The 24,824-nt window shown below is 44.2% G+C and overlaps 2 protein-coding genes and 1 non-coding gene across 4 annotated transcripts; 2 read left to right on the plus strand and 1 right to left on the minus strand.

Moving 5' to 3' along the window:
* Positions 1–11,244: 11,244 nt before the first annotated feature.
* Positions 11,245–16,661, plus strand: LOC123146069 (phosphate transporter PHO1-2-like). The gene is made up of 15 exons (XM_044565646.1): positions 11,245–11,502; positions 11,622–11,675; positions 11,760–12,024; positions 12,150–12,498; positions 13,600–13,648; positions 14,072–14,146; positions 14,220–14,349; positions 14,462–14,582; positions 14,732–14,975; positions 15,069–15,173; positions 15,256–15,300; positions 15,392–15,544; positions 15,634–15,912; positions 16,001–16,137; positions 16,223–16,661. Exons 1-15 carry the CDS (start codon positions 11,245–11,247, stop codon positions 16,308–16,310), a joined length of 2,352 nt encoding a protein of 783 aa, XP_044421581.1. The 3' UTR covers positions 16,311–16,661.
* A 288-nt stretch (positions 16,662–16,949) lies between these two features.
* On the minus strand, positions 16,950–17,023 carry LOC123146626 (small nucleolar RNA snoR60). The gene has a single exon (XR_006472838.1). It is a non-coding gene; the product is annotated as a small nucleolar RNA snoR60 (small nucleolar RNA).
* A 3,165-nt stretch (positions 17,024–20,188) lies between these two features.
* Positions 20,189–24,726, plus strand: LOC123146070 (phosphate transporter PHO1-2). Of its 2 annotated transcripts, XM_044565648.1 has the most exons (15): positions 20,189–20,591; positions 20,703–20,756; positions 20,841–21,087; positions 21,245–21,596; positions 21,721–21,769; positions 22,152–22,226; positions 22,319–22,448; positions 22,554–22,674; positions 22,992–23,235; positions 23,331–23,435; positions 23,518–23,562; positions 23,660–23,812; positions 23,901–24,179; positions 24,267–24,403; positions 24,489–24,726. In XM_044565648.1, the coding sequence occupies exons 1-15, from the start codon at positions 20,328–20,330 to the stop codon at positions 24,574–24,576; spliced, it is 2,343 nt and encodes a 780-aa protein (XP_044421583.1). In that variant the 5' UTR covers positions 20,189–20,327; the 3' UTR covers positions 24,577–24,726. The 2 variants fall into 2 exon arrangements, with proteins under 2 accessions (XP_044421583.1, XP_044421582.1); XM_044565647.1 differs by having other exon boundaries at positions 23,901–24,403.
* Positions 24,727–24,824: the final 98 nt, after the last annotated feature.

Here is a 24,824-nt window from a genome sequence, read left to right on the forward strand (position 1 = left end):
AGGGATGCGCTGCCACCCGCGGTGTAGAAAGTTTAGTCCCACCTCGCCGGGCGAAGGGCAGGCGCACTGGTCTATAAACCCAGCCGCGGCTGCTACTTTGAACTCCCTTGTAAAGCAGGCTTCTGGGCCTAGCTATGGCACCCTGCCCTGTGAGCCTGCTGGCCCTTGTGGGCCTGAATTGCCACGCCCGTGGTCTAGCAGGCCCACTAGGCAGCGGCCCAATAATTTTTTATATAGTTTTTTCTTTTCTTCTTTATTTATTTTCTTCTATTTATTTCTGAGTAGTTTTTTATATAGTTTTCTTCTTTTCTGTTTTTTTATTTTCTTCTATTTATTTCTGATTAGTTTTTTATATAGTTTTTTTCTTTTCCCCAAATCGGTAAATGACTGAAAAATAGCAAATGCTGTCAGAAAGTATTGAAAAAAATTTATATAGTTTTTTTCTTTTCTTCTTTATTTATTTTCTTCTATTTATTTTTGAGTAGTTTTTTATATATTTTTTTCTTTTCTGCTTTTTTTATTTTCTTCTATTTATTTCTGATTAGTTTTTTCTATAGTTTTTTTCTTTTCCCCAAATCGGTAAATGACTGAAAAATAGCAAATGCTGTCAGAAAGTGTTGAAAATTGATGACGTCGCTTTGAATGGTGTGTACGGAATGCAAAAAAGTCTGGCGTTGTAATAAGTTTAAAAAAATGAAGCGCCCATGTAACAAATGAGTTCTCATCAGAAACCCTAATACTTCGAAAGAGATTGTCCAGTTTGTACACGAAGTGCGTCCAGTTTTTGCCATAACCCTCTCTACTCGTTTGCACATGCTATGTGGGTGAAATGATGATACCATGCCAAGTTTCGACATTTTCAGAGTTCATTTTGTAGTGATTTTCAATTTGACGGTCATTTAGCTCTCTAAACAAATCCGTAAATGACTGAAAAATAGCAAATGATGTCAGAAAGTGTTGAAAATTGATGACGTCACTTTGAATGGTGCGTACGGAACGCAAAAAAGTCTGGAGTTGTAATAAGTTTAAAAAAATGAAGTGCTAGTGTAACAGATGAGTTCTCGTCCGAAACCCTGATACTCCGAAAGAGATTGTCCAGTTTGTACACGAAGTGCATCCAGTTTTTGCCGTAACCCTCTCTACTCTTTTGCACATGCTATGTGGGTGAAATGATGATACCATGCCAACTTTCGACATTTTCAGAGTTCATTTTGTAGTGATTTTCAATTTCACGATCATTTAGCTCTCTAAACAAATCGGTAAATGACTAAAAAATAGCAAATGATGTCAGAAAGTGTTGAAAATTGATGATGTCGCTTTGAATGGTGCGTACGGAACGCAAAAAAAGTCTGGAGTCGTAATAAGTTTAAAAAAATGAAGTGGCAGTGTAACAGATGAGTTCTCGTCCGAAACCCTGATACTCCGAAAGAGATTGTCCAGTTTGCACACGAAGTGCGTCCAGTTTTTGCTGTAACCCTCTCTACTCTTTTGCACATGCTATGTGGGTGAAATGATGATACCATGCCAAGTTTCGACATTTTCATAGTTCATTTTGTAGTGATTTTCTATTTCACGGTCATTTAGCTCTCTAAACAAATCGGTAAATGACTAAAAAATAGCAAATGATGTCAGAAAGTTTTGAAAATTGATGACGTTGCTTTGAATGGTGTGTAAAGAACGCAAAAAAGTCTGGAGTTGTAATAAGTTTTAAAAAATGAAGTGCCCATGTAACAGATGAGTTCTCGTCCGAAACCCTGGTACTTCGAAAGATATTGTCCAGTTTGTACACGAAGTGCGTCCAGTTTTTGCCGTAACCCTCTCTACTCTTTTGCACATGCTATGTGGGTGAAATGATGATACCATGCCAAGTTTCGACATTTTCAGAGTTCATTTTGTAGTGATTTTCAATTTCACGGTCATTTAGCTCTCTAAACAAATCGGTGAATGACTGAAAAATAGCAAATGATGTCAGAAAGTGTTGAAAATTGATGACATCGCTTTGAATGGTGTGTACGGAACGCAAAAAAAGTCTAGACTTGTAATAAGTTTAAAAAAATGAAGTGTCAGTGTAACAGATGAGTTCTCGTCCAAAACCCTGATACTCCGAAAGAGATTGTCCAGTTTGTACATGAAGTGCATCCAGTTTTTGCCGTAACCCTCTCTACTCTTTTGCACATGCTATGTGGGTGAAATGATGATACCATGCCAAGTTTCGACATTTTCAGAGTCCATTTTCTAGTGATTTTCAATTTCACGGTCATTTAGCTCTCTAAACAAATCGGTAAATGGATGAAAAATAGCAACTGATGTCAAAAAGTTTTGAAAATTGATGATGTCGCTTTGAATGGTGTGTACGGAACGCAAAAAAGTCTGGAGTTGTAATAAGTTTAAGAAAATGAAGTGCCCATGTAACAGATGAGTTCTCGTCAGAAACCCTGATACTTCGAGAGATATTGTCCAGTTTGTACACGAAGTGCGTCAAGTTTTTGCCGTAACCCTCTCTACTCTTTTGCACATGCTATGTGGGTGAAATGATGATACCATGCCAAGTTTCGACATTTTCAGAGTTCATTTTGTAGTGATTTTCAATTTCACGGTCATTTAGCTCTCTAAACAAATCGGTAAATGACTGAAAATAGCAAATGATGTCAGAAAGTGTTGAAAATTGATGACGTCCCTTTGAATGGTGTGTACGGAACGCAAAAAAATTCTAGAGTTGTAATAAGTTTAAAAAAATGAAGTGCCAGTGTAACAGATGAGTTCTCGTCCGAAACCTTGATACTCCGAAAGAGATTGTATAGTTTGTACACGAAGTGCGTCCAGTTTATGCCGTAACCCTCTCTACTCTTTTGCACATGCTATGTGGGTGAAATGATGATACCATTCCAAGTTTCGACATTTTCATAGTTCATTTTGTAGTGATTTTCAATTTCACGGTCATTTAGCTCTCTAAACAAATCGGTAAATGACTAAAAAATAGCAAATGATGTCAAAAAGTTTTGAAAATTGATGACGTCGCTTTGAATGGTGTGTACGGAACGCAAAAAAGTCTGGAGTTGTAATAAGTTTAAGAAAATGAAGTGCCCATGTAACAGATGAGTTCTCGTCAGAATACCTGATACTTCGAAAGATATTGTCCAGTTTGTACACGAAGTGCGTCCAGTTTTTTCCGTAACCCTCTCTAATCTTTTGCACATTCTATGTGGGTGAAATGATGATACCATGCCAAGTTTCGACATTTTCAGAGTTCATTTTGTAGTGATTTTCAATTTCACGGTCATTTAGCTCTCTAAACAAATCGGTAAATGACTGAAAATAGCAAATGATGTCAGAAAGTGTTGAAAATTGATGACGTCCCTTTGAATGGTGTGTACGGAACGCAAAAAAAGTCTAGAGTTGTAATAAGTTTTAAAAAATGAAGTGCGAGTGTAACAGATGAGTTCTCGTCAGAAACCCTGATACTTCGAAAGAGATTGTCCAGTTTGTACACGAAGTGCGTCCAGTTTTTGACGTAACCCTCTGTACTCTTTTGCACATGCTATGTGGGTGAAATGATGATACCATGCCAAGTGTCGACATTTTCAGAGTTCATTTTGTAGTGATTTTCAATTTAACGGTCATTTAGCTCTCTAAACAAATCGGTAAATGACTGAAAAATAGCAAATAAAGTCAGAAAGTTTTGAAAATTGATGACGTCGCTTTGAATGGTGTGTACGGAATGCAAAAAAGTCTGGAGTTGTAATAAGTTTAAAAAAAATTAAGTGCCCATGTAACAGATGACTTCTCGTCAGAAACTGTGATACTTCGAAAGAGATTGTCCAGTTTGTACACGAAGTGCGTCCAGTTTTTGCCGTAACCCTCTCTACTATTTTGCACATGCTATGTGGGTGAAATGATGATACCATGCCAAGTTTTGACATTTTCATAGTTCATTTTGTAGTGATTTTCAATTTCACGGTCATTTAGCTCTCTAAACAAATCGGTAAATGACTGAAAAATAGCAAATGATGTCCGAAAGTGTTGAAAATTGATGACGTCGCTTTGAATGGTGCGTACGGAACGCAAAAAAAGTCTGGAGTTGTAATAAGTTTTAAAAAATGAAGTGCCAGTGTAACAGATGAATTCTCGTCCGAAACCATGATACTCCGAAAGAGATTGTCCAGTTTGTACACAAAGTGCGTCCAGTTTTTGCCGTAACCCTCTCTACTCTTTTGCACATGCTATGTGGGTGAAATGATGATACCATGCCAAGTTTCGACATTTTCAGAGTTCATTTTGTACTGATTTTCAATTTCACGGTCATTTAGCTCTCTAAACAAATCGGTAAATAACTGAAAATAGCAAATGATGTCAGAAAGTGTTGAAAATTGATGACGTCCCTTTGAATGGTGTGTACGGAACGCAAAAAAAGTCTAGAGTTGTAATAAGTTTAAAAAAATGAAGTGCGAGTGTAACAGATGAGTTCTCGTCAGAAACCCTGATAATTCGAAAAAGATTGTCCAGTTTGTACACGAAGTGCGTCCAGTTTTTGACGTAACCCTCTGTACTCTTTTGCACATGCTATGTGGGTGAAATGATGATACCATGCCAAGTTTCGACATTTTCAGAGTTCATTTTGTAGTGATTTTCAATTTCACGGTCATTTAGCTCTCTAAACAAATCGGTAAATGACTGAAAATAGCAAATGATGTCAGAAAGTGTTGAAAATTGATGACGTCCCTTTGAATGGTGTGTACGGAACGCAAAAAAAGTCTAGAGTTGTAATAAGTTTTAAAAAATGAAGTGCGAGTGTAACAGATGAGTTCTCGTCAGAAACCCTGATACTTCGAAAGAGATTGTCCAGTTTGTACACGAAGTGCGTCCAGTTTTTGACGTAACCCTCTGTACTCTTTTGCACATGCTATGTGGGTGAAATGATGATACCATGCCAAGTGTCGACATTTTCAGAGTTCATTTTGTAGTTATTTTCAATTTAACGGTCATTTAGCTCTCTAAACAAATCGGTAAATGACTGAAAAATAGCAAATGAAGTCAGAAAGTTTTGAAAATTGATGACGTCGCTTTGAATGGTGTGTACGGAATGCAAAATAGTCTGGAGTTGTAATAAGTTTTAAAAAAATTAAGTGCCCATGTAACAGATGACTTCTCGTCAGAAACCCTGATACTTCGAAAGAGATTGTCCAGTTTGTACACGAAGTGCGTCCAGTTTTTGCTGTAACCCTCTCTACTCTTTTGCACATGCTATGTGGGTGAAATGATGATACCATGCCAAGTTTTGACATTTTCATAGTTCATTTTGTAGTGATTTTCAATTTCACGGTCATTTAGCTCTCTAAACAAATCGGTAAATGACTGAAAAATTGCAAATGATGTCAGAAAGTTTTGAAAATTGATGACGTCGCTTTGAATGGTGCGTACGGAATGCAAAAAAAGTCTGGAGTTGTAATAAGTTTTTTAAAAATGAAGTGCCAGTGTAACAGATGAGTTCTCGTCCGAAACCCTGATACTCCGAAAGAGATTGTCCAGTTTGTACACGAAGTGCGTCCAGTTTTTGCCGTAAACCTCTTTACTCTTTTGCACATGCTATGTGGGTGAAATGATGATACCATGCCAAGTTTCGACATTTTCAGAGTTCATTTTGTAGTGATTTTCAATTTCACGGTCATTTAGCTTTCTAAACAAATCGGTAAATGACTGAAAAATAGAAAATGATGTCAGAAAGTGTTGAAAATTGATGACGTCGCTTTGAATGATGCATACGGAACGCAAAAAAAGTCTGGAGTTGTAATAAGTTTTTAAAAATGAAGTGCCAGTGTAACAGATGAGTTCTAATCCGAAACCCTGATAGTCCGAAAGAGATTGTCCAGTTTGTACACGAAGTGCGTCCATTTTTTGCCGTAACCCTCTCTACTCTTTTGCACATGCTATGTGGGTGAAATGATGATACCATGCCAAGTTTCGACATTTTCAGAGTTCATTTTGTACTGATTTTCAATTTCACGGTCATTTAGCTCTCTAAACAAATCGGTAAATAACTGAAAATAGCAAATGATGTCAGAAAGTGTTGAAAATTGATGACGTCCCTTTGAATGGTGTGTACGGAACGCAAAAAAAGTCTAGAGTTGTAATAAGTTTAAAAAAATGAAGTGCGAGTGTAACACATGAGTTCTCGTCAGAAACCCTGATAATTCGAAAAAGATTGTCCAGTTTGTACACGAAGTGCGTCCAGTTTTTGACGTAACCCTCTGTACTCTTTTGCACATGCTATGTGGGTGAAATGATGATACCATGCCAAGTTTCGACATTTTCAGAGTTCATTTTGTAGTGATTTTCAATTTCACGGTCATTTAGCTCTCTAAACAAATCGGTAAATGACTGAAAAATAGCAAATAATGTCAGAAGGTTTTGAAAATTGATGACGTCGCTTTGACTGGTGTGTACGGAACGCAAAAAAGTCTGGAGTTGTAATAAGTTTAAAAAAATGAAGTGCCCATGTAACAGATGACTTCTCGTCAGAAACCGTGATACTTCGAAATAGATTGTCCAGTTTGTACACGAAGTGCGTCTAGTTTTTGCCGTAACCCTCTCTACTCTTTTTGCACATGCTATGTGGGTGAAATGATGATACCATGCCAAGTTTCGACATTTTCAGAATTCATTTTGTAGTGATTTTCAATTTCACGGTCATTTAGCTCTCTAAACAAATCGGTAAATGACTGAAAAATAGCAAATGATGTCAGAAAGTGTTGAAAATTAATGACGTCGCTTTGAATGGTGCGTATGGAATGCAAAAAAAGTCTGGAGTTGTAATAAGTTTTTAAGAATGAAGTGCCAGTGTAACAGATGAGTTCTCGTCCGAAACCCTGATACTCCGAAAGAGATTGTCCAGTTTGTACACGAAGTGCGTCCAGTTTTTGCCGTAACCCTCTTTACTCTTTTGCACATGCTATGTGGGTGAAATGATGATACCATGCCAAGTTTCGACATTTCCAGAGTTCATTTTGTAGTGATTTTCAATTTCACGGTTATTTAGCTCTCTAAACAAATCGGTAAATGACTGAAAAATAGCAAATGATGTCAGAAAGTGTTGAAAATTGATGACGTTGCTTTGAATGGTGCGTACGTAACGCAAAAAAAAGTCTGGAGTTGTAATAAGTTTTAAAAAATGAAGTGCCAGTGTAACAGATGAGTTCTCGTCCGAAACCCTGATACTCCGAAAGAGATTGTCCAGTTTGTACACGAAGTGCGTCCAGTTTTTGCCGTAAGCCTCTCTACTCTTTTGCACATGCTATGTGGGTGAAATGATGATACCATGCCAAGTTTCGACATTTTCAGAGTTCATTTTGTAGTGATTTTCAATTTCACGGTCATTTGGCTCTCTAAACAAATCGGTAAATGACTAAAAAATAGCAAATGATGTCAGAAAGTTTTGAAAATTGATGACGTCGCTTTGAATGGTGTGTACGGAACGCAAAAAAATCTGGAGTTGTAATAAGTTTAAAAAAATGAAGTGCCCATGTAACAGATGAGTTTTCGTCAGAAACCCTGATACTTCGAAAGAGATTGTCCAGTTTGTACACGAAGTGCGTCCAGTTTTTGCCGTAACACAAGAAGTCCGGAGTTGTAATAAGTTATTAAAGATAAAAAAGACGCACAATGCTCGTTAATTAGCTTCAAGCCTTTCGGAATAGTGTAAACTGCACTGCACATAGCTCCGTGCAGTCTACACTATTCCTCAAGGCTTAAAGCTAAGCAACGTGCAGATGAGCATTGCGCCTCTCCTTCATCGTCTCTGCACTCAGGGTTTATAAACCTCTCCTAGTGCCTCTCTCTTCGCGAGGTGGGACGAAAAACAGCTTAATAAGAAACTATAGTAGCGGTTCATGGCACGAACCGGTACTAAAGGTGCCCGTGGGGCCCCAGCCTGACCACAGCCTGACGCAGCCTCATTAGTACCGGTTCGTGACACGAACCGGTATTAAAGGTTGCTCACGACCGGTACTAATGATCTCCGCCCGCCTAGCCGTTGGAACCGGCACTAATGGACACATTAGTGCCGGCTTAAAATCAAACCGGCAGTAATGTGCTTCACATTTGACCCTTTTTCTACTAGTGAGATCAAACCCTACCACATATTCTTAATCTAGCTACAATGAGTACAGAGAAGGGGGTTATTGAACTCCAGAGGCCATCGCTGTAGCTCGAGGAAGACACGGAACAGGTCGGAGAAGAGGAGGTCATGAGTCGCCGCCGCCATGGACCGCCGGCCGGATAAGAAGCGCCGCTTACTTTCTCATCGGTGTCGATTCACGTTGAAGGGAAAGTGCCTTCGGTGTTCTTCAATCTCAATGGGGCATCGTTCTGTATCCTGCTAGAACTTGAAGCACCAAGAAGTTGTGAGAGGTGATGACTGCTTGTGTGATCATGCACAACATGATCGTAGAGGATGAGCGTCTGGATATGGAATCTACGATCAAGGGTTTCAGTTTCACGTTGACAATGTTGTGCCTCGGCATGAAGGAGCGGCAACGTTTACACAATTCACCGAATTTCATCATCAAATGCATGTTGAGAAACTCACATTCAAATTCAAGATAATTTGGTTGAGTATATGTGGGCTCACATTGGTAATCAATAGATGTATCGGCTATTTTTACTTTCAAAATTATTTAAGATAATTTAAATTTTATTTGGCTTGTAAACTATGAGATATTTATTTGGTTGTGAAACTATGAGATATATTTATTTTGTTTGAATTATGTGAACTTGGGCCAAATTTTATTGATATGTCGAAAAAGAGCTCAAAATAGCCGTAAACCTGCCGCGAGGACGAAAATGTGTCCACGCATTGGGTATTCTACCGACCCAAACATGAAAGGGGGCGACACGCCGACCCAAACGGACGAAAAACGGACAAAACATACGTACGTTTGGGTCGCCACGTTGAAGTTGTTAGTGCCCGGCGAGGGAACGTCACCGGGCCCCACAACATCTTCAGCCCATGGGCGAGCTTGCCTCCATTCGAGATGAGCATGGCCCCGTCTGGCGTCGGCTGGCTCGACGCGCTGTCGCCTGTGATGTTGTGTTTGTGTCAAATATTTTGTACTAGTTGGGTTACGCTTGGACTTGGTGTTGTAGTGTGGGTAGAATACGTGGTGTCGGAGTCAGACATGTTGTACCCTTGGCCTCTTATATATGAGGAGGCACCCCACGTTGTAACGCATGACGACTAGATAGCGGCAGGCTCGCAAGGGGGTGCCGGCGGCTTGTGCCGGCATCCGGGTGGCCGGTGTTGCGGTATCTCGGGGAGGAGCGCCTATAGTCATTGCCCTGGGGAGTAGTCGAGTTCGCCGAACCTCGTTAACAAATCTCGACGTCGTCATTATGCTGTGATTGTTTGTTCCTCGGTAGATCGACTACGTACCTCGGACTTATTCTAACAAGTGGTATCATGAGCTAGGTTATGAGGTGGTTGTTTGGTTGATCTAAAGGAGATGAAGATACCGCCGAAGGATCAGGCGCAACGTTTTGGCTACCGAATCCCAACAAAATACCGAGGGTGGGCGAGAAATGCGGATACCGCAAAATTCCGAGGAAAAACCGCTCAAATTTTTGAAACATAATTTGAATTCAAAATTTTCTGAGCTAGGAATATATTAGTTCGGAGCTCAAGAAGTTAAGAAAATCCCTGTTGGTGCAGTGGCAGGTTCTCCACGTCCGTCCTCAACGTGGGGGAAGGGAGTTCCATATTTACAACCAGACCACAGACAGCTTCTTGCTTTAGACGAGTTTCTGTCCTACTTGACCTCACTGTAGCCGTTCAAATTCAAAAAATTCGAATTTTTTTCTCGGTACACAGCTTTCTCGTGGGGTAGCGAGAAACGCGGATACCGGGCGGTATCCGAATTTTCCGCCCGGTATGCAGTCGGAAAATACGGCGCGGCAACGCAATCGCGTGGAGAATATTTGCCAAGGTGGAGTTTGTTGTGTTTGTGTCGAATATTTTGTACTAGTTGGGTTACGCTTGGACTTGGTGTTGTAGTATGGGTAGGATACGTGTAGTGTCGGAGTCGGACATGTTATACCCTTGGCCTCTTATATATGAGGAGGCACCCCATGTTGTAACCCATGACGACTAGATAGTGACAGGCTCGCAAGGTGTGCCGGCATCCGGGTGGCCGGTGTTGCGATATCTCGGGGAGGAGCGTCCGTAGTCATTGCCCCGGGAGTAGGCGAGTTCGCCGAATCTCGTTAACAAATCTCGTTGTCGTCGTTGTGCTGTGATTGCTTGTTTCTTGGTAGATCGACTATGTACCTCGGACTTATTCTAACACGTGAGAAACGGGCTACACCCCCAACAAAGATGAGGGAGTCAGTGACCTTCAGTTTCATGCAAAACCCTGCCTGCCATGACGTGTTTCAGATCGTAGTATTCTTCCAGCACGTGCTGTGGAAGTTGCACCCCCATCTCGTGGTGCTGGCCACGCTGCTTGTGAGCGCGATGTTGCATGGCTCAACCTGCCTCGACTTGCGTGTTTGTCATCACCAGGGCTCACCGTGCTCTCGTCGTGATTGATGTGGCTTGCCTGGTGCCACTCCGATCGGCCATTGAGGGAAGAAGGCGGCGAACGGGTGGACCGGCGGACGGACGGACGTTGAGGGGGCCGGATGGCGCGGCGGCCGGACACAGAGGGTGAGATGGGATGGCGCGGTCAACGTGGTGCGAGGATGATGACGGAGGGCGATCGAGAGGTCCGGTGCAACCACCGCCAGCAGGTGACAATGGAGCACAGGAGCGAGCGATCGTGCGCGGGTGGTCTAGGGCAGCAACGTGCGTGCTTGAGCTTAGAGAAGAGAAAACCGTGATACGCGTGCCTCGTTTTGAAATAAAATGGGGCATGGCAAACCTATTTTTCTTAAAATAATAATAATAATAATCGTGATACGCATATCTCGCGGCCGTCCAGCACGCCGGGACTTGTTGACCTATCGCTGCTTCACAGGCCTAATACTTTTTCAGTATCTCCTTCCCTTCCATTTTAGCAGCACTGGCGACCGATCGTGAGTGCTATCTTTAGGACAGGGACACATTCATTCCTGATTGATCGCATGGAACATAAGCACGATTGCTTCTCAGATCCTGTGTCCCTCTCTGGCCTGGTATATATATAAGCACGATTGCTTCTCGATCCCATCACTCCTGGTCCTGCCTCCTCTCCTCTCGCTCCCTCCATCGGCTCGGACATGGTGAAGTTCTCGCGGGAGTACGAGGCCAGCGTCATCCCGGAGTGGAAGGGGGCCTTCGTCGACTACAAGGGCCTCAAGAAGCTCATCAAGAAGATCAAGCTCGTACTGCGCGACGCCGGCGGCAGCAGCGCGGGAGACTCCTTGCCGGAGACTGCCGCCGGCGTCGAGAGCATCGGCTATGACGGTGACTTCTCCGTGCTCGACCCCGTCCGCGCCCTCACAGCCCGGCTCGCGCCCAGGGTGCAGGTCTCCGCGGTGCGTGCGCCCGCGCGTGTCAGAAGATACGAATAGATATGCTCAGTTGGTCGATCTTGGCCTGGCTGGCTACGTGTGTGCACGGTAGGTAGAGTACTGACATGCATTTTGGCGTGCAGGAGGACGAGGAGAGCGGGGATTCCGGGGAGCTCGTGCCACCCACGGACAAGCATGTAAGCATGAACGCATTCATCGGTGCATCAACAAATTTGATCATCTTGATGGTGCAAAGCAATTGATGTGTTTGATGTGTGCAGGAGCGGGAGTTCTTGGAGAAGGCGGACGAGGAGCTGGAGAAGGTGAACTCCTTCTACGCGACAAAGGAGGCGGAGCTGCTGGGCCGCGGCAAGGCGGTCATCGACCAGCTGCGCATCCTCGCCGACGTCAAACGCATCCTGGCCGACCACGCCGCCACTCGCCGCGCCAGAGGCACCCTCCCGGAGGTGGCACCCCCCTCGCCGGCGCTCAGCGGCTCTGGCCGGTGCCTCCTCTCCGGCCCCGACACGCCACAGTCCATGTCAGGTAGGTGTCCAGCACATGAACCCCACTATTGGCCTCTCGATCATCCTTTACGCGTGTGCATGGCAAATGGCAATATAGCATGGGCACGTGAGCTGACACAAACGGCGCGTGATGGCGGCGTGCAGATGGGAGCGTGGAGGAGGGCGCGGCGGTGGCGGACGAGGTGATGGCGGCGCTGGAGCGCAACGGGGTCAGCTTCGTGGGGCTGCCCGGCAAAAAGGACGCCAAGAAGGAGGGCAGCGGCAGGGGCGGGAGGCTGCAGCTGCCGTCGACGGTGCGCATCGACATCCCGGCGAGCAACCCGGGGCGGGCGGCGCTCAAGGTGTGGGAGGAGCTGGTGAACGTGCTGCGCAAGGACGGCGCCGACCCCGCCGCCGCCTTCGTCCACCGGAAGAAGGTCCAGCACGCCGATAAGAACATCCGCGACGCCTTCATGGCCCTCTACCGCGGCCTCGAGCTGCTCAAGAAGTTCAGGTGCACACTCCGCCTCCGGCCGCCATCGCCATGCCTGCACGACTGATTCAGTTAATTAGTTTGGACCCTAATATATATGGCGAACGGTCGCCAGGGAGCTGCTCCCATCGAACGTTGTCGTTCGCCAGGGGAGCAGGCTCCCAGAGAACCATTCAGCCACCCCGATCCATCATCATCGCCAGGAGGAGGCCCTGGGGCAAACCCCCATTGGGCTAGAAGCCCAGTTTCATGTGTTTTCTAAAAATTCCATGAAAATAAAACCACATTTTCTTATTAAGAAACAGGGAAAATATAAATTAAAAATATTTTTCCTTTTATCCATGATATGAAAAAATATATTAAAAAAATGCCATGCTACTTTATAAAACTGCCATGCCAGTATGAAAAAACATTTTGTTTTCCTTTTTTCCATGAACCAAATACAAAAACCGGATAAAAATGCTATCTCTTAATAAACAAAAAAAATGCCATCTCTTCTAATAAAAAAAATCCATCACTTAATAAGCAAAAAGGCCATCTATGTAGAATAAGAAATGTCATCTCTTAATAATAAAAATGGCATCTCTTAGTAATAATAAAATGCCATCTCTTAATAATTAAAATAATGCCATTTCTCAATTAAAAAATGACAACTACAAAAACTACTTGACTTGTCAAAAAAATCGTCATGTAACATATTTCACAAAATTGAAAAACTGCCTTGGAAACATTTCTAGAAAAATGCCATGTAGCAAGAAAAAAAAAAGATGGACTGGGTGCCATGTAACATATTTCGCAAAATTATTAAAACTACAAAAACTACTTGACTTGGGATTGGAACCAAAGTCTACCATGTGCAAGCTCGTGTAGCTGGCTAGTGCGGTGCACGGGTTGATTTGAAAAGTAAAACGTTCACTGGGTTTTATCGTATAACAAACTAGTTCAAAATCCCCCTGCTCTGCGATCCGTGAACGGTGAGGAGGGCGTTCGCTGAGAGTTGTCAAAAATCTGACGGAAGATAACATTTTCCATTAGCTTTGCTTTCGCCGTGAGAATTGTGACATCTTTGGGATGGTGGGGCTGACGATTTTTTCTGTTGCATGGATGAATGGATGGGTGCAGTTCTCTGAATATAAAGGCCTTCACTAAGATTCTCAAGAAATTCGTCAAGGTACGTACGTCATAATAATTAACATACAGCCCACTAGCAACATGTTTATGTGTAGCGTAGGTACTTTGCAAAATGGATGGACGGGAACAGTGTATAGTCTTTTTAAAAACATAATTAATGACGTTGTAGTACTTAACACTTTTAGACGGGAGAATATACTCTTCTTCATGTAGTATTATTGAGTTAATAAAATCCAACCTTTGCCGTAAAAAAGTAGTATCAAACTATCAACTACAATCAAATAGTACACACAGTTAGTGATCCTTGTGGTCCTAGTAATTTACTGAATTGATTGATAAACTACTGCAATCTGCACCAACATAGCTTTGAAGGAAAGAAAGAAACTAGTGATAGAATTGGCATAAACTTGATTAAAACCGATGCGTTTTCGCTATTGGCAACTGACATGAAATGATCCCTCAGGTGTCAGAGCAGCAGCGAGCAACGGACCTTTTCTCGCAGAAGGTGAAGACATCGTCGTTCAGCACATCCGACAAGGTATCATCATCTACATCCTGAAGAACAAAAGAAACTGATGAGTGAGCAATAATATGAATGGAACTCTGAGCAGGTGCTTCAGCTGTCGGACGAAGTGGAGTCACTCTTCCTGAAGCACTTCGCAGGCAACGACAGGATGGTGGCCATGAAGTACCTCAACCCGCAGCAGCGCAAGAGCACGCACATGATCACCTTCCTCGTAGGTAGGCGCGTACATTCAGAAGTCAGATTTTCACCTATCTAGAGGAGCACCGTCTATGGTGGGGAAATTCAGAATTCTAACTTGGCGGTTCTTTGTCTCGTGTTTGTTTTCAGGGTTGTTCACGGGCACATTTGTGAGTCTGTTCATCATATACACCATCCTGGCACATGCTTCTGGCATTTTCGCCTCTGCCGGAGACACGGCCTACAAGGAACTAGTGTACCATGTCTTCAGGTAACCTCTCAGACCGAGATTCTGACCATAGATAAGAGCTCTGTTATTGGTATGAGCTCAATATTTTTTGTTTTTTTATCTAGGGTTTGATGATTAAGGAAGAAATTTTATCTTGACCTGATAGTAGATTCTCCTTTGTTCTCCTGCAGCATGTTCGGGCTCATCAGCCTGCACTGCTTCCTCTACGGATGCAACCTGTTCATGTGGAAGAGCACACGGATCAACCAGAACTTCATATTCGACTTCATGCCCAACACTGCCCTCACACACCGGGACGCCTTCCTCATGTCCGCCTTCATCATGTGCACCGTTGTCACCGCGCTGGTCATCAACCTCTTCCTCATAGATGCCGGTGTGTCCTACCCCAATGCCGTGCCAGGGGCACTCATAGTGGTGAGGAACACAGACCATATGTTTGGAACAATAATTGATGGCTTAGGCTGTGTTGCAACTGTTCTAAAACTTCTTATAATCTACCCATTTCAGTTGTCAGCTGGAGTTTTATTCTGTCCGTTCAACGTGTTCTACCGGTCGACGCGCTACTGCTTCATGCGCATCATGCGCAACATCATATTCTCGCCATTCTACAAGGTAAGGAGAGACATCTACGATTTTAAATTCGCTAAAATTGTCATGAGCATACATTTGATGATAAACCTTCCTTGTGATCCAGGTTCTGATGGCCGATTTCTTCATGGCTGATCAGTTAACTAGTCAGGTAATTATTTAATTGCAATATTATACATTTATACTACAACCAAGGAGTCTTAAAATGCAAGTTCTTACAAATTAAACATGTGCATGTTCAGGTCCCATTGTTAAGGCACATGGAATTTGCAGCGTGCTACTTCATGGCAGGAAGCTTTAGGGCTAACCCATATGAGACTTGTACTAACAGCCAGCAGTACAAACATCTGGCCTACGTGATCTCTTTTCTCCCTTACTATTGGAGAGCTATGCAGGTATGAATCAGACAGACGAATGAATGATACTAAGATTACAACTTGTCAGGATCAATCTCAAACTAAGATTTGTGGCCATTTTTCAAAAGTGTTTAAGAAGTTACCTGGAGGAACATGACGTAGATCAGCTCGCCCACGCCGGAAAGTACATGTCGGCGATGGTCGCGGCTGCTGTCAGGTTCAAATACAAAGCAACACCGACGCCATTCTGGGTGTGGATGGTCCTCATCTCGTCCACAGGCACCACCGCCTACCAGCTCTACTGGGACTTTGTCAAGGATTGGGGCTTTTTCACTCCCAAATCTAAAAACCTATGGCTCCGGGATGATCTCATCCTGAAGAACAAGTTCACCTACTACGTCTCCATGGTATTGTGCTTTGTTCAACTGATTTTTAGTATGACATTGGTAAAGAAAAGGAGCGGCTTTTGGAGCACTAATTCTTTAACAAATGCAGATGCTAAATCTAGTGCTTCGGCTATCATGGACTAAAAGTGTGATGAAGATTCCTATTAATAAGAATGAGACTCGCCTACTGGATTTCTTCCGTGCCTCCTTGGAAATAATCCGACGAGGACAGTGGAATTTCTACAGGTATTTGAAATTGGTTTAAAGTGGAACCAGTATCTTCGGTTTAACGTTTTTATTATAACTCAGCATATGGTTGACTGGATTGCAGGATGGAGAACGAACACTTGAACAATGTTGGCAAGTTCAGAGCAGTGAAGACTGTCCCATTGCCATTTCAAGAACTCGAAATGTATTGATGATTAAGACGGAGAGAAGAGTGTAACAGCGTGCTCCCGATACCAAAGGATCGGCTTCGTCCCCATCCTCCAAGTCACTCCATGCAACCGCCAGTGGCATGATTACCATCGCCGAGATGAACTCTGGCGACCGCTCCCTCTGCGAATAGTTCACTCTTGGTGGTCCAGGCACACTCGGCGCAGCTAGGGACGCCGAGCTTGGGGCCAATGTCCGTGGCGTCCCAGACGCAAGAAGCGTGAGACATTAAAGTCAGGAAAACATTGCACACTTTAATCAGTAGATTGTTAGACACCAATTAGTGCAAACCACTAATATGGGGATCAATTGATATACTTCATCCGTCTATTTTACTCCGCATATAATTTTATAGAAAAAATGTCAACATTCACAATACGAAATCAATATTGTTAGATGCGCTATGAATTTAATTTTTATATTGTATTACTGTAGTATTGTAGATGTTGCTATTTTTTCATATAAATTTGGTCAAACTTTACAAAGTTTGACTTCAAACAAATCTTGTATGCAGAGTAAAAAGAACCGAAGGGAATATCATCCAATGTGATGGTAATGGATTTAAGTGCAGGTATAATCAAAGCACATAAATACAACAAACTAAAGAAGAAAAGAGGCATAAATGCATCAGAGACTCGATTTTCCATCATCGTTTCAACCTCCTGAAGGGGAATCCGACACAGAAAAACAATAACAGAAAGTGTAAAACGATAATAACTTATGTCCATAGTAAGCAGACTGTAAGAAGAGAAATATAAATTCTTTATAAAAGGCATATCTGGTCAGGTTGTGCAACATCTGAAAAGAAAACGGAAATGTTATCTGGTTAACGTTCCCCAGGAAGCCCACACTAGCGAACCTTGTCTCTATCGTCCGATGTGCTACACTAATCTTTGCGCGCTCTAGAGTGCCAGTTCAACATTTGGAGATCGTTCACCGGGCAATGCTCTCCAGTGAACCATCCTTTTTTATTTTATTTTTCAAAAAAAAACACGAGAGAGGTGCACCAGGTGGGGTCTTAACTCTTGACCTCCTGCTAGAGTGAGCGCATGCTTTACAACTTGGGCTATAGTGCTTTTTTGTGTACACATGTTTTTTAACCATCTCTATGTATTACTGAAGTGTTTTGTTTTAATTCATTTTTTCATTTGAAACAAAAACAAAAAAATCCCGAATTTTTTGAATTGATTTTTTGCCCTCACTTGACATTTTTATTATTAAGAGCATGGCATTTTAATAATTATAACATGGCATTTTTATTATAACTAGGTTCAGCTAATTATTTTGCCTCTCATTATTCCTTCCTTTATATGACATGTCCTTTTTTTCGGGAAACTTTCGATCTATTCATTTTTAATCATGGCAGTACAACGAATATCAAAAATAATAAAAATTATATCCAGATCCATAGACCATGTAGCGACGACTACAAGCAGCTCTTCAATGATTTGTATAAATTACTAAGCTATCATGTTCATCCATCGAGAATGTATGAGTGGCATATCTTCCATAGGTTTGAAATTGATGATGAATGAACAAAGCTATTTCACCTGGAAAGATCAAATATGAACGCAAGTTTGGTTGCATTTTTCCCACTGTTGACCAACTAATTTATGTTTGGCGCCCATCATTGTATCATTTTGATGAATGAAATATCTATCTCTGTGGATATTATTCCAGTTCATCCCTTATATAAATACGTACAATTTAACTCATGAAATCTTCCTTCAGATAAGTAAATTGCAAACTTCAACGATTTAATACTCCATAGTAAAAAAAATATCTACAGAAAGCTATATGCAAATGTTTTTGCCGCAACGCACGGGAAATCATCTATTAACAAAGATGAGGGAGTGACCTTCAGTTTCATGCAAACCCTGCCTGCTCTGCTATGATGTGTTTCGGATCGCAGCATTCTTCCAGCAGCATGTACTTGTACGTGCGTGCGTGCTGTGGAAGTTATCTCGTGCTGCTGGCCACGCTGGTCAGCCTGCCCAGCGGTGTGTTTGTCGTGGGCCGTGGTCAACGTGGCGATCGAGGTCCCATGCCGTGCTGCAACCACCGCCAGCAGGTGACAATGGAGCGATCGATCGTGCGTGCGCGACCTTTTCTTTCCCGACTGGATCACAGGAGCGATCGTGCGCGTGGTCGCGGATAGGAGGGATGGGAGACGAGAGAAGATCCCATCGTGATACGCGTATCGCGGCCGTATCTCGTGTATCGCCGCCGTCCAGCACGCCGACATTCAGAGGCCTAAAACAGCCATCCAATAATAAATATAAAAATTCTCAACATTGAAAATGTCATCCTCTTTTATAATAAAAATGTGATGCCAACAACTAATAAAAATGTCATGCTCTCCATAATAAAACTGCCACCTGTTAACAATAAAACTGTCAACCACCTAATAATAGAAATGACATGGTATTAATATAAAAAATGTCATGCTCTTAACCATAAAAATGATATCCTCTTGACAAATAAAAAATGGCATGTTACTAAAAATAAAAATGCCATGCTCCTAATAATAAAACTGTCATCCTCTTAATAATAAAAATGCCATGTTACTAATTATTAAAATACCATGCTCTTAATTAAAAAATTGCCATGGGGGCATTAAAAGAGACATAGAAAGTGTCATGCTACATATAATAAAAAATGCACATGGCAACTTTAGAAAGAAAAATCCCCTCTAAAAATAGTGATTTTTGTTCTTTCAAAAAGGGAAAATTTCAGGATTTTTTTTCAAATGGAAAATGAATTTAAAAGCAAATCAACTCAAATACATAAAAGGTGTTTGAGCGCAAAGTGTTCGCAAACACCTCTATGGCAGGGCACAGGTTCGATTCCCCAGATCCGTGCGGCCAAATCAGCCACGTATGATAGTCCTCATGATCATGTGGCATGTGCAGAATGAAATAACTCATGGCAAGACCCCACCTCCCGCGGAAGCATCTTGCAGATTTCTACAAGGCTACATCAATTCCTTGTTGTGCATTCATCAATGGCCCCAAGGTAATATGGAGAAAGGAAAGATGGTTGTTCAGGTTGGTCTTCTGGCGCCACAAGAGCACGTTCAGCAGAAGGTGGAGCTGCGGGGGCTTGGTCTTGCGGACAGACCAAGGGGGCATCATCTTCACTGCCTGTAAGGAAAATCGGACATGCGATAATGGCCTGGAAGCCGAGTTGGTGCCGTGTAGGGAGGAGCTCGAGCTAGCCCTGCACCGTATAGATCTGCCCATTCTCATCGAGATGGATAGTGTCAAAGCTGTGAACATGTTGAACGCTTCGACAAGGGGTCGTTCGAGGAATCGCGTGCTAGCTGAGGAGATTAAGAGGATGAAGGATGGCGAGACTAGGGAGATTTCTATCACGGCTATTAGTCACTCGCAAAATAAAGCTAGCCACGCTCTTGCTGCTACGGTGGGAGTACCCCCGCCCCTGCGCGCGCGCCGCTTACTGCAGTATGCATGGCTGGGTTTGAGTATGCGTGACATCGTAAACTTGGTTCTGACGGACTTGCCTCCTTGAGTAATAGAAATCTCCCTTTACCCCGAAAAAGAAAAAGATCAGACTGATGGAAGGGGCGATCACCAGCAACATCCTCCTGGCGACAGTTCCCCAAATAGCATTTCCGTACTTTTCTCCTTCCCTTCCCTTTTAGCAGCAGTGAAGACCGATCGTGAGTGCTATCTTTAGGACAGGGACACATTCATTCCAGAGAGGGAAAGGGAGGAAAAGAGAGTCAAGGGAGAGAAAGAGTAACCACCGTGGCTAGCTTGTCCCATCGTGTGTCCCTCATCTGGTCTGGTCTATATAAGCACGACTGCTTCTCCCATCACTCCTGCCTGTCCCTGTCTCCTTCCGGCCTCCCACTCCTCCTCTTGTCCTCCGCATGTAAGCAGCTCGCTTGATCGATCGGCTCGGACAAGAAGCAACCCGCCTCAATCCCCGACGGCCTGGTCATAGTGGAGTGCTGTGCTGGTATATAGGCGGAGGACATGGTGAAGTTCTCGCGGGAGTACGAGGCCAGCATCATCCCGGAGTGGAAGGGAGCATTCGTCGACTACAAGTGCCTCAAGAAGCTCATCAAGAAGATCAAGCTGGGACGGCGCGATGCCGACGACAGCAACGGAGACTGCTCGCTGGAGGAGGCCGCCCTCGCCGCCGGCGTCGAGAGCGTCGGCTATGGTGGTGGCTTCTCCGTGCTCGACCCCGTCCACGCCCTGGCCTCCCGGTTCGCGCCCAGGGTGCACGTCTCCTCGGTGCGTGCTTTCACGCGTCAGGCGATACGAATAGATATGCTGAGTTGGTCGTGATCTGTCTTGGCTGGCTCTACGTGCGTGCACGCTACTGACGTGCATTTTGACACACAGGAGGACGAGGAGAGCGGGGATTCCGGGGAGCTCGTGCCACCCACGGACAAGCATGTAAGCATGAACGCATTCATCGGTGCATCAACAAATTTGATCATCTTGATGGTGCAAAGCAATTGATGTGTTTGATGTGTGCAGGAGCGGGAGTTCTTGGAGAAGGCGGACGAGGAGCTGGAGAAGGTGAACTCCTTCTACGCGACAAAGGAGGCGGAGCTGCTGGGCCGCGGCGAGGCGATCATCGACCAGCTGCGCATCCTCGCCGACGTCAAGCGCATCCTGGCCGACCACGCCGCCACCCGTCGCGCCAGGCGCACACTCTCCGCGGTGGCACCGTCCTCGCCAGCGCTCAGCGGCTCCGGCCTGGCCACGCCGCAGTCCATGTCAGGTACGTGTCCATACTCCATACCGGTGCACGCACTCGCCCGTTGGTCCCAGCACATGAACCCCACTGCCTCGATCATCCTTTACGCGTGTGCATGGCAAATGGCAATATAGCATGGGCGCGCGAGCTGACACAAACGGCGCGTAATGGCGGCGTACAGATGGGAGCGTGGAGCTGCAGCAGGCGCAGATGACGGAGGGCGTGGCGGTGGCCGACGAGGTGATGGCGGCGCTGGAGCGCAACGGCGTCAGCTTCGTGGGGCTACCGGGGAAGAAGGACAGCAAGGCCGGGAGGCTGCAGCTGCCGGCGACGGTGCGGATCGACATTCCGGCCAGCAACCCGGGGCGGGCGGCGCTCAAGGTGTGGGAGGAGCTGGTGAACGTGCTGCGCAAGGACGGCGCCGACCCCGCCGCCGCCTTCGTCCACCGCAAGAAGGTGCAGCACGCCGAGAAGAACATCCGCGACGCCTTCATGGCCCTCTACCGCGGCCTCGAGCTGCTCAAGAAGTTCAGGTGCACACTCCTGCCGCCATCGCCACTTTGCTTTCGCCATGAGAATTGTGACATCTTTTGGGTGGTGGCGCTTACGGATTTTTTTGTGCTTTTTTCTGTTGCATGGATGGATGGATGGGTGCAGTTCTCTTAATGTAAAGGCGTTCACCAAGATTCTCAAAAAATTCGTCAAGGTATGCAACATACTCCCTTCGTCCCAAAATAAAGTTAGTACAAAGTTGAGATACTTATTTTAAGACGGAGTAGCAGTATTTTTATGTAGCGTAGGTGCTTTGGCAAATGGATGGATAGGAACAGTGTAGAGTGTTAAACAACACGAGGATGTTGTACTTAGCTGTACAACACAAGGATGTTGTACTTCAGATCATGTAGTATCAGTTATAATCAAGTAGCACACAGCTTGTGATATGTGTGGTTGTCCTAGTGAATTGGCATACTACTGCAATATACAACTAACCTACCTCTGAAAAAAACTAGCGACAGAATTGACATAAATAAACATGATTAAAACCGATGTTTTTCACTGTCGGCAACTGACACGAAATGCTCTCTCAGGTGTCAGGGCAGCAGCAAGCGACGGACCTTTTCTCGCAGAAGGTGAAGGGATCATCGTTCAGCACCTCCGACAAGGTATCATCATCAGTTCATCGTCATCTACATCCTGTCCAACCCTGAAGAATACGAACTGAAGGAATTGATATTCATGGAAATTCTGAGAGCAGGTTCTTCAGCTGTCAGACGAGGTGGAGTCACTCTTCCTGAAGCACTTTGCGGGCAATGACAAGATGGTGGCGATGAAGTACCTCAACCCAAAGCAGCCCAAGAGCACGCACATGATCACCTTCCTCGTAGGTAGGCGCGTACATTCAGAAGTCAGATTCACCTATGTAGTACCATCTACAGTGGAGAAATTCGGAATTCTAACTTCGCGGTTCTTTGTCTCGTGTTTGTTTTCAGGGTTGTTCACGGGCACATTTGTGAGTCTGTTCATCATATACACCATCATGGCACATGCTTCCGGCATTTTCGCCTCTGTCGGAGACACGGCCTACCATGAAGTAGTCTACCATGTCTTCAGGTAACCTCTCAGACCAAGATTCTAACCATATACTCGCTCCGTTCCCAAATATAAGTCTTTTTAGAGATTCCAACAAAGGACTACATACAGAGCAAAATGAGTGAATCTACACTCTAAAATATGTCCATATACATTCGTATTTTGTAGTCCATTTGAAACCTCTAAAAAGACTTATATTTAGAAACAGAGGGGGTATTATATAAGAGCTCTGTTATTGGTATGAGCTCAACATTTTTTGATTTTTTATCAAGGGTTTGATGATTAAGGATGAAATTTTACCTTGACCTGACAGTAGATCCTCCTTTGTTCTCCTGCAGCATCTTCGCACTCATCAGCCTGCACTGCTTCCTCTACGGATGCAACTTGTTCATGTGGAAGAGCACACGGATCAACCAGAACTTCATATTCGACTTCGTGCCCAACACTGCCCTCACGCACCGGGATGCCTTCCTCATGTCCGCCTTCATCATGTGCACCGTTGTGACCGTGTTGGTCATCAACCTCTTCCTCATAAACGCCTGTGTGCCCTACACCAATGCCGTGCCAGGGGCCCTCATAGTCGTGAGTAACACAGACCATATATTTGGAGCAATGATTGAGAGCTCAGGCTGTGTTGCAACTGTTAGTTCTCAAAATTCTGAATCTACCTGTTTCAGTTGTCGGCCGGACTTTTATTCTGTCCGTTCAACGTGTTCTACCGCTCGACGCGCTACTGCTTCATGCGCATCATGCGCAAAATCATATTCTCACCATTCTACAAGGTAAGGGGAGACATCTACGGTTTCCGATTCACCAAAATTGTCATGAACATATTTTTGATGATAAACCTTCCTTGTGATCCAGGTTGTGATGGCCGATTTCTTCATGGCTGATCAGTTAACTAGTCAGGTAATAATTTAATTGCAATATTATATTATACATTTATACTATGACAAAGGAGTCTTAAAATGCAAGTTCTTATAAATTAAACTTGTGCATGTTCCAGATCCCATTGTTAAGGCACACGGAGTTTGCAGCGTGCTACTTCATGGCAGGAAGCTTTAGGGCTTACCCATATGAGACTTGTACTAAGAACCAGCAGTACAAACACCTGGCCTATGTGATCTCTTTTCTCCCTTACTACTGGAGAGCTGTGCAGGTATGAATCGATAGACGAACAAACAATATTAAGATTACAACTTGTCAGGATCAATTTCAAACTAAGATTTGTGGCCATTTTTCAAAAGTGTTTAAGAAGATACCTGGAGGAACATGACGTAAATCAACTCGCCAACGCTGGGAAGTACGTGTCGGCGATGGTCGCGGCTGCTGTCAGGCTCAAGTACAAAGCAACACCGACGCCATTCTGGGTGTGGATGGTCCTCATAACGTCCACAGGCACCACCGTGTACCAGCTCTACTGGGACTTTGTCAAGGATTGGGGCTTTTTCACTCCCAAATCTAAGAACCTATGGCTCCGGGATGATCTCATCCTTAAGAACAAGTTCACCTACTACGTTTCCATGGTATTGTACTTTGTTCAACTGATTTTTAGTATGACATTAGTACAGAAAGGAGCGGCTTTTGGAGCACTGATTATTTCACAAATGCAGACGCTAAATCTAGTGCTTCGGCTATCATGGACTAAAAGTGTGATGAAGATCTCTATTACTAAGAATGAGACTCGCCTACTGGATTTCTCCCGTGCCTCCTTGGAAATAATCCGACGAGGACACTGGAATTTCTACAGGTATTTGAAATTGGTTTAAAGTGGAACCAGTATCTTCGGTTTAATGTTTTTGTTATAACTTAGGATACGGTTGACTGGATTGCAGGCTGGAGAACGAACACTTGAACAATGTTGGCAAGTTCAGAGCAGTGAAGACTGTCCCATTGCCATTTTGTGAACTGGAAACCGATTGATGATTAAGACGGAGAGAAGAGGGTAAGAGCGTGCTCCCTATACCAAAGGACCGGCTTCGCCCCCATCCGGCCCCATCCTCCAAGTTGCTCCATGCAACCGCCAGCGGCATGGCTGCCCCCAAGCTCGCTCCTAGCACCCCAGGCACACTCGGTGCAGCTGGCGACGCGGCAGCGTCCGTGGCATCCCAGCCGCAGGAGGTGCTAGACACTGAAGTCAGGAAAACATTGCACACTGATAACAGTAGATT

Source organism: Triticum aestivum, chromosome 6D (genome assembly GCF_018294505.1).
Source record: "Triticum aestivum cultivar Chinese Spring chromosome 6D, IWGSC CS RefSeq v2.1, whole genome shotgun sequence".
In the NCBI taxonomy this organism is placed as follows: Eukaryota; Viridiplantae; Streptophyta; class Magnoliopsida; order Poales; family Poaceae; genus Triticum; species Triticum aestivum.